General features: G+C 37.7%; 1 protein-coding gene across 3 annotated transcripts; it reads left to right on the forward strand.

Moving 5' to 3' along the window:
• The first annotated feature begins 491 nt into the window (after positions 1-491).
• On the forward strand, positions 492-5,268 carry LOC109257348 (olfactory receptor 8B3). Of its 3 annotated transcripts, none has more exons than XM_053899241.1 (2): positions 492-509; positions 4,342-5,268. In XM_053899241.1, exons 1-2 carry the CDS (start codon positions 492-494, stop codon positions 5,266-5,268), a joined length of 945 nt encoding a protein of 314 aa, XP_053755216.1. The 3 variants fall into 3 exon arrangements, with proteins under 3 accessions (XP_053755216.1, XP_053755214.1, XP_053755215.1); XM_053899239.1 differs by lacking the exon at positions 492-509 and adding an exon at positions 3,281-3,291 and having other exon boundaries at positions 4,308-5,268; XM_053899240.1 differs by lacking the exon at positions 492-509 and adding an exon at positions 4,143-4,168 and having other exon boundaries at positions 4,335-5,268.
• The last annotated feature ends 10,823 nt before the right edge of the window (positions 5,269-16,091 follow it).

The following is a 16,091-nucleotide window of genomic DNA, read 5'->3' on the forward strand; positions in this document are numbered from 1 at the left end:
AGTAGATTCCTTAATGCCCCTTATCCCTTGAGCTCATCCCCCCTCCTACAACTCCTCTAGTAACCCTCTGTTTGTTCTCCATATTTAAGAGTCTCTTATGTTTTGTCCCCCTCCCTTGTTTATATTATTATTGCTTCCCTTCCCTTATGTTCATCTGTTTTGTGAGATTCACTTCTTTTCATCCCATCCAGATTGCTTAGGTATATCATGTGGTTGAGCATGGGAGTTGTCTGGGAAGGTATCAGGTAGGGCTGTTGGAGGGCATCAAAGGGATATGGGGTGGGTCAGTCGGTTGAGAGTCTGACTTCAGCTCAGGTCATGATCTCATGGTCTGTGAGTTCGGGCCCCACATCGGGCTCTGTGCTGACAGCTCAGATCCTGGAGCCTGCTTTGGATTCTGTGTCTCCCTCTCTCTCTCTGCCCCTGCTCTGCTCATGCTCTGTTTCTCTCTCTCTTTGTCAAAAATAAATAAACAACAACAAAAAAGGGATATGGATCCTACTAATCATGCTGTGGACTCCATCAGGAAGCTTGCTTGCTAATGAGCCACTGGGGATAACTCCAAATAGTCACTCACACATAACCCTACCCTGTGGATGACTCCCTGCATGTGCTTCCAGTGAGAGAGTCTTTGCAGATGGCTAGTGAGCACATGCGGAAAGATGGCCAGACTGCAGGCTGGGGAGAAATCACAAACTTGAGCATTCAGTCCCATCTTAAGGAAAGCAAAATGGAGGCTCTTGGCAACCAACCTGGTTTTGCAAGATTGAGTGAAGGCATGTAAGCTTAAGAATACTGGGGCGCCTGGGTGGCGCAGTTGGTTGGGCGTCCGACTTCAGCCAGGTCACGATCTCGCGGTCCGTGAGTTCGAGCCCCGTGTCAGGCTCTGGGCTGATGGCTCAGAGCCTGGAGCCTGTTTCCGATTCTGTGTCTCCCTCTCTCTCTGCCCCTCCCCCGTTCATGCTCTGTCTCTCTCTGTCCCAAAAATAAATAAATAAACGTTGAAAAAAAAAGAATACTACCGAAAGGTGAAACAAGAAGTATGGAGCAGGAATAACCTTATAAAAGGTCAGAGAAAGGCTCAGAATCACTAGCAGGGGTGACAGAAGGTAATTCTCTCCTAAAGCAAGTCAGAAAGACTGGAGGAGGTGGCTGCTTCTTCAGATAGTAAGACAGTAGCAGTCTTCAAGGAGTATGAATTATCAGCATAAACTGACACCACCAAAGGAACACAATAATTTTCCAGAAACAGATCACAAGGAAATGAACATCTGTGATTTGTCTTATAAAGAATTCAGAATAGCTGTTTTAAGGAAGCATGGAGAGCTACAGGAAAACACATAAAGACAAGTCAATTAAATCATGAAAACAATATGCAAAATGAGAAGTTTAACAGAGGGATAGAAATCATAAAAAAAAGAAGCCAACTTTCTGAAGCTGAAGAATATAATGAATGAAATGACAAATCCAATAGAGAGCATCAGTATCAGATTGGATTGGGCAGAAGAATAAGCCTGTGAAGTAGAAACAGGACATTTAAAATTATGCAGTCAGTGAGAATACAGGAAAAACATGAAATGAATAAAGAAAGCCCCCATGGCCTATGGAGTACCATTAAGCGAAACACTGTAGACATGATTGGAGTTCCCAAAGGAGAAGGATGCAGAAAGGGGCAGAAAACTTGGTTAAAGGAATAATGGCTGGGAACTTTCTAAATCTGGGGAGAGATTTAGACTTGTAACTCATAAAGTTAATAGGTCACCCCAATATTTCAACCCAAAGTGATCTTCTCCAAAACACATTATAATTCAGCTGTCTAAAACGAAAGATAATGGAGAGAATTTTAAAAGCAGTCAGGGGAGAGGCGACTGAATGGCTCAGTCAGCTGAGCATTCGAGTTCAGCTCAGGTCATGATCTCATGGTCTGTGGATTCGAGCCCCGCATCGGGCTCTGTGCTGACAGCTCAGAGCCTGGAGCTGCTTTGGATTCTGTGTCTCCGTCTCTCTCTGCTCCTCCCTGCTCACTCTCTCTCTCTCTCTCTCTCTCAAAAATAAACATTAAAAAAAAATTTTTAAAGCAGTAAGAGGAAAAATAACCCTCATATGACCAGGAACCCTACATAAGGCTATCAGATTTTTTTTTTTTGAGAAACCCTGCAGCCCAGAGAGAGAGGGATGATATACTGAAAATGCTGGAAGAAAAAACTGCCAACCAAGAACACTTTACCTAGTAAAGTTGTCTTTCAAAAATAAAGGTGAAATAAAAACTCTCCCAATGAAAGCTGAGGGAATTCATTACCACTAGACTTGCTTTATAAGAGATGCTGTAAGGAGTTCTCTGAGTTGAAACAAAAAGACACTAACTAGTACCATGAAAACATTAGAAAATATACAACACACTGAAAATTTAAATATATTCAGTCAAGTTCAGAATACTCTAATACTGCAGTATGGTGGTTAATTACTTAATACTAGTAAAGGTTAAAGGAAAAAAGTACTAAAAATAACTATAGCTACAATAACTTGTTAATGGATTTACAATATAAAAAGAGTAATTGTGACATCAGAAACAAAATATGAGAAGGAAGTAAAGGGATAAAGGTTTGTATGTGATTGAAGTTAAGTTGTTATCACTTTAAAATAGACTGTAATGTCTGTAAGGCACTGAATCTTTAAAGGAACTCAAATGTTTTAAAAGGGTAAAATAAACTTTACTGAAATGTCCATAAATCTGTATGAACTTAAATCCTTAAAACTAATATGTTACCTAGAATTATAATTAGAGAAATTTTCAATGACATGAATTATTTGAACCTTTAGAGAGGACAGCATAAGATCCTTTCTCATAAGGAATATATAATCTCTGATGGGAAATTAACATTTACTGTCACAATTAGGATGTAAGCACAGACACCAGTTCCTTCCCTACAGAGTTTATTGAGATGGGAAGGTCCTGGGGGAGACTCACACCTGAATTTCTAGCCAGATCCAAAAAATATATAAGCCTTAAACAAATGCCTTGAGCTCTGACACAGTGGCTCAGGTCTCAAGTATGTAGTGGCCCTTCGTATTTTCTTAACAAATTTATAATGACCAGTTTGATCTACAGCCAAGAATGACTCCTGGAACATTCAGACTGTGAGATCTATGCTATGACCCTTTTGCCAGTAAAGGAAGAAGAAAATTCAGTGACTACCTCTGCTCAACCTTGACATCCTAAAGGCCAGTTCTTCTTCCAGTGGAGGTGAACCATACTTACAGGGTCAGCATGGTTATTTCCATGGAGGGAGAGTGAGTTAATCAAGTTTCTATTTACCTCTCATGCACTCTGTTCCTGTAAAATGAGGAAAAATATTTATAATTCATAACAAGAAACTCAACGTATAAAGCTCTGGCTATATACTTTTCTGTATATTTTCTGTATACTTTTCTGCTTATTCTAAGCATACCCTCTGTTGGCTTCATCTTCAGTGTGGTAGCAAGATAGCCATAGCAGGACCAAGTGACATCTAGCATGTAGCAACATCAGAGGAAAAGATTTATCTCTTTCTTAAGTTGTAAATTGAAATAGACATATAAAAGAGTTTATTTGTTATAAGCATGCAGCTCGATATGTGTTCACAAACTTAACAACTAAATAATCAGTATCCAAATTGGTTATGTTTCTGCTTCATGCCTTACTACAAAACCAAGGAAAGCACATCCACCTTTCTTTATTCATTATCTGTCCAGCTAGGCTGGAACAGGGAAGCAGAATATGTAGAAACACTGACTACATGTTGAATTATAAATCTTAGGCTACCAAAGTTCCCCTCGATACTTGTTACCCATTATTGATTTCATGGATTCTTGCAGTAAGCTATCTGCAAAGATTATAGACTGGTAGGGACTTTCTTCTAGGAAGCAGAATTATGATATGCTCTCTGCCCGAGAGAAATCGTCCCTTTCATGATTGTTGTCACAGGGAAACTGAGGTATCTGGTAGGATAATGGAAACATAGGAACTAGGAAGTGAACGATCAGATGAGTGGGAGGGAGAGAAGGGGGATACCTCCCTACTGAAGCTCACCAACAAGTGGGCTTAGTCCTCAGCTACTCCATCCTTGTATCTTCTAGTAAAGACCAGGGCAGTTGTTTGTCACATGAAGCTCATGCAACAAAAGACAGAGTGATTTTAATGTTGACGGCTGTGTGTGGCAATCCATTCGGGCCCTGTGAAGCAAAGTCTTCTGAGTCTTCTGCTTATGAATGAGAGCATGTAAGGAGAGAGCTGGGGTCTCTAATGGGATTTTCTTCTGTTCTCACAGATTTCTGAAGAGAAGAATACTGGTTAGGAATGAGTCCTTAGTGACTGAATTTCTTCTTGCTGGCCTAACAGACCGTCCAGAGCTCCAGCAACCCCTCTTCTTCCTGTTTCTGGTGATCTACATTGTCACCATGGTGGGCAACGTTGGCTTGGTCACTCTTATTAGTCTAAATTCTCACCTCCATACCCCCATGTACTACTTCCTCTTCAACCTGTCCTTCATTGATGTCTGTTACTCTTCCACTGTCACCCCCAAGATGCTGATGAACTTTGTGTCAAGGGAGAATATCATCTCCTATGTTGGCTGCATGACTCAGCTGTTTTTCTTTCTCTTTTTTGTCATCTCGGAATGCTATACGTTGACCTCAATGGCCTACGATCGCTACGTGGCCATCTGTAATCCGTTGCTGTATAAGGTAACCATGTCCCGTCAGGTCTGTGCCTTGCTGACTGTTGCTGCATATATGATGGGGTTTGCTGGAGCCTCTGCCCACACAGGGTGCATGCTCAGACTAACCTTCTGCAGTGTCAATGTCATCAACCATTACCTGTGTGATATTCTTCCTCTCCTCCAACTGTCTTGCAGCAGCACCTATGTCAACGAGGTAGTAGTTCTGATAGTCGTGGGAATTAATATCACAGTACCCAGTTTTACTATCCTAATTTCTTACGTCTTTATCCTCACTAGCATTCTTCATATCAGATCTGCTCAAGGACGATCGAAAGCCTTCAGTACCTGTAGTTCTCACATCATTGCTATTTCTCTTTTCTTTGGCTCGGCAGCATTCATGTATCTTAAATATTCTTCTCCGGCGTCTATGGAGCAGGGGAAAGTTTCTTCAGTTTTCTATACTAATGTGGGGCCCATGCTCAATCCCCTGATCTACAGTTTGAGGAATAAGGATGTCAAAATTGCCCTGAGGAAAGTCTTGATTAAAATCCAAAGGAGAAGCATGTTCTAATTAGAAGTGGCAACAACATAAAGAAGTTCAACTTTTTATTTTATAATTATTGGTGTTTTTCAAGGTGAGAATGTGATCATAAACATGTTGTTTCTAGAGATTGTGCTTTGTGTGGTTTAATAGACGTGCTTGTGATTTTTCTGATAGCTGATCTCGTCTCATTTTTCCTTCTGTATCTCCATCATCTTGTGCAAGTTTACATAAATAAGTAATACGTTTTCTGGGGTGCCTGGGTGGCTCAGTCGGTTGAGTGTCCGGCTTCGGTTCAGGTCATGATCTCACAGTTCGTGGGTTCGAGCCCCACATCGGGCTCTGTGCTGACAGTTCGGAGCCTGGATCCTGCTTCGGATTCTGTGTCTCCCTCTCTCTCTGCCCTTCCCCCATTCACACGCTGTCTCTGTGTCTCTCAAAAATGAATAAATGTTAAAAAAAATTTTAAAAAAAAAGTAATATGTTTTCTAAATAGAAACTATGCACTGATATTTAAAATAACTTCTATACTGCTTTTGTCTCTGGGCTATTCCTAATATGGGCAAATATGATTAGTTTTATCAGTTATATAAAGTTGAAGTTAGACCTCTCTGATCTAGATATAGAAATGACAAACACTGCAAGAGCTCATTCTTTTTATTTTATTTTATTTTATTTTATTTTATTTTATTTTATTTTATTTTTTTAAATTTACATCCAAGTTAGTTAGCATATAGTGCAACAGTGATTTCAGGAGTAGATTCCTTAATGCCCCTTACCCGTTTAGCTCATCCCCCCTCCCACAACCCCTCCAGCAACCCTCTGTTTGTTCTACATATTTAAGAGTCTCATGTTTTGTCCCCTTCCCTGTTTTTATGTTATTTTTGCTTCCTGTCCCTTATGTTGATCTGTTCTGTGTCTTTTTTTTTAAATTTTTTTTTAATGTTTATTTATTTTTGAGACACAGAGAGACAGAGCATGAACGGGGGAAGGGCAGAGAGAGAGGGAGACACAGAATCAGAAGCAGGCTCCAGGCTCTGACCCATCAGCCCAGAGCCCGACGCGGGGCTCGAACTCACGGACTGCGAGATGGTGACCTGAGCTGAAGTCGGATGCTTAACTGACTGAGCCACCCAGGCGCCCCTGTTCTGTGTCTTAAAGTCCCCATATGAGTGAAGTCATATGGTATTTTTCTTTCTCTGACTGACTAATTTCACTTAGGATAACATACCCTCTAGTTCCATCCACATAGTTGCAAATGGCAAGATTTCATTCTTTTTGATTGCTGAGTAATACTCCATTGTATATATATACCACATCTTCTTTATCCATTTATCCATCGCTGGACATTTGGGCTACAAGAGCTCTCATTCTTAACAATATTGTTACTGGTATAGGCAGCAGCACTCAAAGAAATGCATTTCAAATTGTGTGTAAAGATTATAGTAGGATCAGATCCCTCCAATAGTGGCCTTTTTTTCTATTTTTTCTTGTCACTTTTTCTGTTATTATTCTGACTTTCCTTCTGTTCTTTGGTAATGGCAAGATCTATATGACATACTACCTGCTTCTGAGAGTGTCTATCAGGGTGATGTATTCAATATCTAAGACAATACATAGACTCCATTGTTCATTGCCAATCATAGTAGTAAGAGGGGATGATTAGAGAAATAATACATATGTATCTCAGGATCCCAGTAAGGGGGTTTTGGGTTGGTGGTTTAGTGTATTATAAAAGTTGCATTCTTTACCATCTAAAATGATACCAAGTATTTGAAAAAGAGCATATAGTTCTTACTGTAAATTTTAAAATTTATCACCTTAAGGAAAATACTACACAGAGTATTAAGAGGAAAATTTTAGCCATTGTTTTATTAATACAGTGAAGTTTATCATGAAAAAGGTGTATATTAATAGAAATAAACTATATTCCCAGCAACATTTTGTGAATTTACTGAAACGTTGTCTCACCAATAAGATACTAAATATATTTAACTAGATGCTTTTTCATATAATTTTCCTACTTGCCATAAATGCTTTTCCAAAAACCACAAATGTTTCCCAAAAAGTGCTTTTCCCATTTGTGTATTTAGAATATTAAATATAGTGGGAGGTAAGAAATACCTCCTACCTTTTATTCATGTGTTTGAATAACAACAATAATAAACTAAATGTTGTAATAAGTAATAGAGATTACATTACAAAACACACAGACTAGTTTTCTGTAAGTCCCAGTATATCTGCTTAACAATATATTGTTTAAAATATTGAACTCTGCATATTTTTACACAAATAAATTTTACTTACAAAGATATGAAATATTTCAAATTTTGTTTAATAAGGTATAGTTTATATATAGTAAAATATACAAATATTAAATATACACCTTGATGACTTTTTGCCTAAGTATAAACTCCACCCCGAAAAAGATATGGAACATTTCAATGAGCCCAGAAATTTTCCTCATTCCCCTTTCTAGTCAACAGAAACCCCCATTGCTCTGATTTCTCTCACTTTAGAGTAGTTTTGTCTCTTTTTAAAAATCTTAAAAATAAAACCAAACTGTTTATACGTTTGTGTCTACCTTCTTCATTTGACGTAATCATTTTTGTATTTTAAACATATTGCTGCATATATCATTAAATTATTTTCTGAGAAGTATCTCATTGGATCTATTTTCCACAGTTTACTTATCTATTCTTGTAATGTTGGAAATTTGGCGATTATAAATAAAACTTGAATAAATATTTAAGTACAGTTTTTTGTATATACTAATTTCTCTGGATGTATAGTTTGCAGTGGAGTATCTGGATCAGTACATGTATGTGTATCTTTATTAGAAAACACCAATTTGTTTTCCAAAGTACTTATACTATTTTACTCTCTTGACAATAGTGTATGAAAGTTACAGTTGTTCCACATCCACATGTATGCTTGGTATTTTAAGTCTTATTAATTTTAGACATTCTGGTGTGCATACAATGGTATCTCATTACAGTTTGGACAAGAATGCTGAAATAAAATTTTTCAGATTTATTAATATATTTGGGCCTGTATTGCTTCTTGGAATGATAACTTTTAAAAGTTTGCTACTTATACAGATTAGGAAACAAATAAAGCTGTCTTTGTTCTCAGATGACATGACTATCTCTATAGAGAATCTCTCAAAATTGATAGCACAACAATTACAAAAACAAAGCAACAAACAAAACCTCGTGGAATTAGTAAGTGACTATATGAAAGTCACAGGATACAAAGTTAACCTACAAAAGTTAATTTATTTCCTATATATCAGTAATTGGATAATTGGAATTTGAAATGAAAACGCAATACTGTTCATATTAGCACCTCTGTGGCCATCCCCAGTAAAGAAGAAATACCTAGTTATAAACCTAACAAAATATTTGTAGTATCTAGATGTGAAAAACTACAAACTTTAGTAAACGTACTTAAAAAGATCAAAAGAAATGGAAAGATATTCTATGTTAATGGATTGGAATACTCAATAACATTAAGATGTCAATTCTTCTTAACTTCATCTATGGATTCAGTGTGATCCCCATCAAAATTCTAGCAAATTTTTGTGGATATCACCAAAGTTTATATGGAAAGGCAAAAGAGCCAGAATATCAAATAAAATACTGAAGGGGAAAAAAGTTGTAGGACAGACACTATTCAACTATAAGACCGACTATAAAGTTATATAATCAAGACTGTGTGATGAAAGAAAAGATACATAGACCAACAGATCAGAAGAGAGAGCTCAGGAATAAACATACAAAATATTGTCAACTGATTATTGACAAAGGAACAAAGGCAAATCAGTTGAGAAATAATAATCTTTTTAACAAGTGATGCTGGAAAAATCAGATACCCATATGCAAAAACATGAATTTAGACATAAACCTTATGCCTTTCAAAACAAAACAACCTCAAAATAGATCATCAACCAATTGTAAACTACAAAATTCAAAGCGTAAACTATGAAACTTTTAAAGGAACTCAGAGAACTTAGGTGAATTTAGGTGAATTTGGATTTGGTGATTGGTGAGGTTTTAGATATCATAGCAAAGCATGATTCATGAAAAAAAATTGGTAAGACAAACTTTAAATGTTTAAAAACACTTCTGGAAACAACATTGTTTTAAAAAGGAGAGTCAAGGGGCTCCTGGGTGGCTCAGTCGGTTAAGTGTCCAACTTTGGCTCGGATCATGATCTCACAGTTTGTGAGTTCAAGCCCCGCGTTGGGCTCTGTGCTATCAGTTCAGAGCCTGGAGCCTGCTTCGGATTCTGTTATCTCCCTCTCTCTCTGCCCCTCCCCCACTCATGCTCTGTCTTTCTCTGTCTCTCAAAAAATGAATAAATGTTAAAAAAAATTTAAAAAAAGGAAAATCAAGCCACAGAATGGGAGAAAATATTGGCAAAGCATAGATCTGAGAAAGAACTTGTAGCCACCATATACAAAGAATTCTAAAACTCAACTGTAGGAAAACAAACAACTGAAAGGATGAGACAAATATTTGGACAAACACCTCACCAAAGAAGATATGCAGATGGAAAATAAGTGTTTGAGAAGTTGCTTGGCTTTATTTGTTTTTAGGAAATTTTCAATGAAAATAACAATGAGATGCCACTGCAAACCTATTACAATGACTAAAATTGAGAAACTGACAGTACTAATTGCTGGCAAAGATGTAGAGCAATAGGAACTTTTGTTCATTGCTGGTGCTGATGCAAAGTGGTACAGCTACTTTGGAAAACAGTTGGGCAGTTTCTTATAAAAGCAAACAGAGTCTTCACTATGAGTCCAGCAATGATGCTTCTCAGTATTTCCCAACTGATTTGAAAATTTCACGTCCAGACAAAAACCTTCACATGAATGTTCATAGCAGCTTTATTTATGATTGCTCCAAACTGGAAGCAAACAAGGTGTTCTTAAAAAAGGGAATGGATAAACTTTGATATATCTGTAGGAGGAAATATTATTTAGAGATAAAAAGAAATGAACTGTCATACCATGAAAAAACATGTAGGAGTGCTGAAGACCTATTTCCAAGTGAAAAAGCCAGTTTGGAAAGGCTAGCTACTATATGTTTCCAACTGTATGACATTCTGGAAAAGGCAAAGCTATAGAGACAGTAAAAAGATCAGTTGTTGTCAGGTTTTCGGAGGGTACCAGGAGGGGTGAATAAAAGAAACACTGGGGATTTTTAGGACGGTGAAACTATTCCACATGACACTGTCATGATAGACAAGTGATGTTATGTACTTTTCAAAACCCAAAGAATATTACAGTACAAAGAATGAAGCTTAATGTATGGAAGTCTAAAAACTTGTTTTTGAAGTCATGGCAATCCCCGGAAGGAACACAAATAATGAACAGGGAATCTTAGTGCATTACAAAATTATGAAACAACTTCAGTGAAGGAGAAGGGGAATAAAAGCTAGAAATGAGTGAAGTTCGTAAGACTAAAAGCAAAAGAACTGTACATAAGCATGCGCTCTAGTTGATGAAGTTGGTTTCTATTGGGGATGTTAGTTAAGAATTCTGATACTGCTGCAACATGCATACTGGAATTGAACAATTAAGTAAATGGATGGTGGAGGAGGGGAGCCAGGTTTCTTGCTGTTGGAGTGGGAATTTACAAATAAGTGGAATTAAATGGAGGCTAGAATGATGGATGTGATAATAGATGAGAGTTGGAAACATTAGTACAAACTCACATTTAGCCTAATAGAGATAAAGATGGTTACACATGTATATACATCTGTCAGTATACAAACATATTTCTTTGTTTTGTCAACTGAAAGGGTTTTAAAAGAATGACACCCCCGTAGTAACAAGCACAACCAGCATTGGGATCTTGGTTTCTAATACCATTCCCTAATACAAAGAATTTAATACCATTTCCTGTAGAAATGGCTGATTCAACAACCAGGGCAGGAGATAACCGAGATGAGCCTGGAGCATCTTGTAATGCCACAGAGTAAGGAAGTGCTATAAACACACCAAATACACACACACACACACACACACACACACACACACACACACACTGGGAGTGTTCCAAAGGGGCATTGGAGGCAACTGAAAGAGCTCTACTGGAAAATTTGAGCTGGACAATTTGAGTAAATAAAGTATATATTGGGTTATAATCCAGTGTATAAGTAACTCTTCATATGGTCAAGTTGATATAAATAAATAATTCAACAAATTGAATTTCCTACTCCTTAGGTGTGGGCTACTATTTCCTACTCCTTAGGTGTGGGCTGCTCATAGTAGCTCCTTCCTAAAAAGTACAGAGTGGAAGTTGGAGTGCAGAGAGCATGACTTTACAGTGGAGAAACCTGACAAACTGCATCAGCCAAGTGATCAAAGTCACAATGAACATTCATAAACCATAAGGGTAGTATATATTCTTGACACAACGTGATGCAGATGGCATTATCTCTGTGATCTGCATCTCCCAAGCCCATAATCTCAGTGTAATCATTACAAAATCATCAAATTCCAGTAGAGGGACACCCTACAAAATACCTGACAAGTACTCTTCAAAACTGTGATGTCATTAAGAACAAAGAAAGTGTGAGAAACTGTCACAGCCAACAGGAGCCTAAAGAGACATGACAGATAAGTGTAATATGGGACCCTACGAAGAAAAGAAGACATTAGGTAAAAGCCAAACTAAATAAATTATGGACTTTAATTAAAAATAATGCCTCCATATTGGTTCATCTTTTGTAATGAATGTAACCATATGATTGTAAAATGTTGGTATTAGGGCCAAATGTGTGCCAGAGGGATGTATGAGAACTCTGTATTATCTTGTCAGTTTTTCTGTAAATAGAGAACTCTTTTTAAAAGTAAGGTCTGTGGGTGCCTGGGTGGCTTAGTCGGTAGAGCTTCCAACTTCCACTCAGGTCATGATCTCACAGTCTGTGGGTTCAAGCCCCGCGTTGGGCTCTGTGCTGACAGCTTGGAGCCTGGAGCCTGCTTCGGATTCTGTGTCTCCCTCTCTGTCTGCCCCTCCCCTGCTCGTACTATGTCTGTCTCTCTCTCTCAAAACATAAATGAACATTAAAAACAAATTTTTTTAAGTAAGGTCTAAAGCATACTTTGGAGATATTGAGTGTTCAGTTCTAGACTACCACAATAAAAAGAATATTGCAATAAAAAAATCAGGTCTAAAAATATTAAAAACATGACACAAGAACTTAGGGCATACAGCAAAGCCAGTCTTCTGAAAAAGATTAAAGCTACAAATATTATCTGAAAGAGGTTCTCCCTACATTGGGAGGCAAAAATCATTATCACCAGTGATGGGAGACTCGAGACTGGGAAGTCTGTACAAACAAACCTTGTTAAACCTTTCTAGTTGCTTCTGCACAGTTAGCTACCCTTGCTAAAGCCCCTTTGCCATGTCACGTTTCCACAATTTGCTACCCTTTGTCCAGCTTGCAATTGTAAGCATTTGGCTCTAAGCAATTTCTTTTGGTTTTCACTTTTCTTGTGACAAATCCCATGCACAGTAAGTGATGAGTCACTAAATTCTACTCCTGAAACCAATATTGCAGTATATGTTAACTAACTAGAATTTAAATAAATTTTGAAAAAAAAAATTAAAAGGTGGATGTTTTTTCCCTACTAATCTGTCTCATGTCAATTTAATTCTTAGGCCCAGCTGGAGACCCTAGCAGAAGAATTTTTCCTCCTCTCCAGAATACAGTTTTTATAATTTTACCTACTTACATATGTACCAATAACTTACAATTAGCATAGTTTTGTATGTTTTAAAATTTGTGTTTTCATACGGTGCCTCGTCTTTTGAATTTTTTAACTCAAATTTCATATTTGGTATTTATTCTTGTTCATATATGGAATAGTTACTCATTTATTTTCAGTCTGCTTGCCAGGGTCTATGTAGATGCTCTCTGCTCAGATCACCTGGAGTTTAGCTTACTCTGACCCCGAATCTCTCACACCATCTCTGTGGCCCTTTCATTTTTTTTTAATTTTTAAATGCTTATTTATTTTTGAGAGAGAGAGAGAGAGAGAGAGATTGGGAGCAGGGGAGGGGCAGAGAGACATGGAGACACAGAATCCAAAGCAAGCTCCAGGCTCCCAGCTGTAAGCACAGAGCCCGATGCGGGGCTCCTGAGATCATGATCTGAGCTGAAGTTGGGTGCTCAACCAACTGAGCCACCCAGGTGCCCTGCCCTTTCATTTGTTAAAGTTGGCCTGCCTTTTTGCTTTTTGACCTTTTCTGACACCCATGCACCTTTATTGAGACCCTGAATGTGTAGCTCTGTCTATACTGAAGCAGGCATTTACCTGTGGAAAAACTGCGATAAACTGCAGACACCTGCCAAGGTCTAAATGCCGGATGACCAATAGGTTTTCTCCTCAAAATATGCTCATCTGAACAGCAGCTTCTGTGTTAGCTGGGAAGTCATTAGAAGTACAAAATCTAGTGCCCACTCCAGATTTACTGAATTAGATTCTGTTTTCCTTTTCCTTCCTGGCACTTGTAGACTTAATTTTCTTTTTGTTACCTCAGTTATATATTTACCCTTAAAAATATATTGGCCGGGGTGCCTGGGTGGCTCAGTCGGTTTAGTGCTGGACTCTTGGTTCTGGCTCAGGTCACAATCTCACAGTTCGGTTTGTAGGATCCAGCCCCGCAGAGGGCTCTGTGCTGTTAGTGCAGGATTCTCTCTCTTTCCCTCTGTCTGCCCCTGCTCCTCTCTTTCTTGCTCTCAAAATAAATTTTAAAAAAACTTTTAAAAAATTAAAAAATATGTTAACTAACATTTCTGGGTGTTTATAGCAGGTTAGCTCAGTGAGACATTGTCCTGCAAATTAAAAATTGATTTAGTCAAAAATAAGTTTTTCTTTTCTGCATCTTTATGAGAATATACTATAAGGCTTAAATTACCACTCACTTTGACAAGTTAGACCATACTGGGCTTGAGTTACTAAAACGGAGTCAAAGGATGTTCTGGTAGGTCTCATGAAAAGGGTCACCATTTCACATACTTTGTTACAATTGAATTAGGCTAAGGTGACTGTTATGTAGGTGGAACAAAGGACATGAATGAGATAGTTTTGCAATGTATGGATAAGCTCAGAGTCCCTCTACACTCATTCTCTATTGCACATATTAACACTGGTTGTATTAAAGGTGAAAAAATGACCTTCAGCTCTGGCTTAGAACCTTGGCATAAAACTCTTCTTGCAATGTGATTTGATATAATATGAACTTAGAGGGAGTGTTTCTGGTTCTTAGATCACCTAAATAAGAGTTCTTAACATTTCTATAGAAAACACATGTTTTAATGAATCTCCAAGGTCCTCATCACTACTGCTGCCCAAGGAATGTCTATCTTTTGGGACATATTTCAAATTTACCCTGAGGAATGTTTAGTCTCCTTGTAATTTTGAGGAGTCCGAGAATAATAATTGAGACCCATTTTAGTAATGGTTGGTTTTAAATTATCCTAAGTATAGACCCATATGAGGGAGTTCCTAAATATTTTTCTTGACCTCTGTTCTTTTTCCCTTTACTCTTTCTCTCATTAAGTTCACATAATGTCATGGCTTTAACCTTTATAGAATTAATCTCCAATTTTTTTTCATATTCTGGTCTGTGTCTTGAACTTCATTTAGCCTTAAGTAGGCTGTATACTTCTACCTGGATGTCCAGTTGGCAACTGAAGTCCACCATGTTCAAAATTGAATGTATATGTATATGAATATTTCTACTCGTACTGACTTCTCTTTGTTTATAGCAACACCATAATTTATCCAAATCCCTATGCTAGTACCTTTGGGAATTTCTTGCCTATATCTGTTCCCTTTGTGTGAAGTCCTGATGGGTCTTTCCTTACAACATCTCTTGCATTATATTTATTATATATTATTTATGTGGTTATTATATATTTATTTATTTTAATATTATGATTGCCTCTCATAGCTCCTCCTTCCTTCAGTTTCTCTTGTACAAGTCCCCACTGCTGGCCTCCACCATATTAGTCCTTCCAAATCTATGCTTTGATCTTTTCTATCCTGTGCCAAAATAGGAATTAAAATCTTGAGTGGCTTAATGGCCTCTCATAATAAGCTGACCTTGATTTTGGCATTTGAAAGCCAAATGCCACTATACTGACCTAAATCTGACTTTTGATCTCACTCCATGCTGCAGTCCAGAGGGGGAGACATTGGAACTTCTCTGAGAGCCTGTGAAAGTAAGTCCTCTATGTGACATTCAGGGAGAAAGCTCAGTAACTCTGATCTGTATGGTATCTAAGAGTTCAGTAGTGGCCTTTACTAGTCTTACTGATGTCTTTTTCTTCCCACATTCAGGTCTACAGAGAAAACCATTGACACCACACAAGCCTTTGCCTGTGTGCCAAGAATTCTGTTGTAGTATTCACTATAAATTCCAGGAAATTCTGTTGTAGTATCCACTATAAATTCCAGGAAATATGGAATTCATCTATTCTTCTATTATACAAATATTTATTGAACACTTAGGTGCTACAGGGATAGCACTGGAGAAAATAGACACAATCCATTTGGAGCTTAAATTCAAATGTAAGTGGGTACATGAGTGTGTGGTGGGAACACACAACAAATGAATAAATGAATAAATGTGTAGTATTTCATAGAGTGATAGGTGCTAGGGAGAAACCATTGTGGATGCAGGAAAGATCATCATGTTCTTCTATCTGGGGATGTACCCCATTTGGGAGGAAATGAAATTGTATGCAAAATGGCATACTCCCAATGGTCAATGCTATTCTCATGAACTAAGTTGTAAATGTAGACTAGGTAAAAATTGTTTTCCACTGCA

Source organism: Panthera pardus, unplaced genomic scaffold (genome assembly GCF_024362965.1).
Source record: "Panthera pardus isolate Hobbes unplaced genomic scaffold, ASM2436296v1 HiC_scaffold_12, whole genome shotgun sequence".
In the NCBI taxonomy this organism is placed as follows: domain Eukaryota; kingdom Metazoa; phylum Chordata; class Mammalia; order Carnivora; family Felidae; genus Panthera; species Panthera pardus.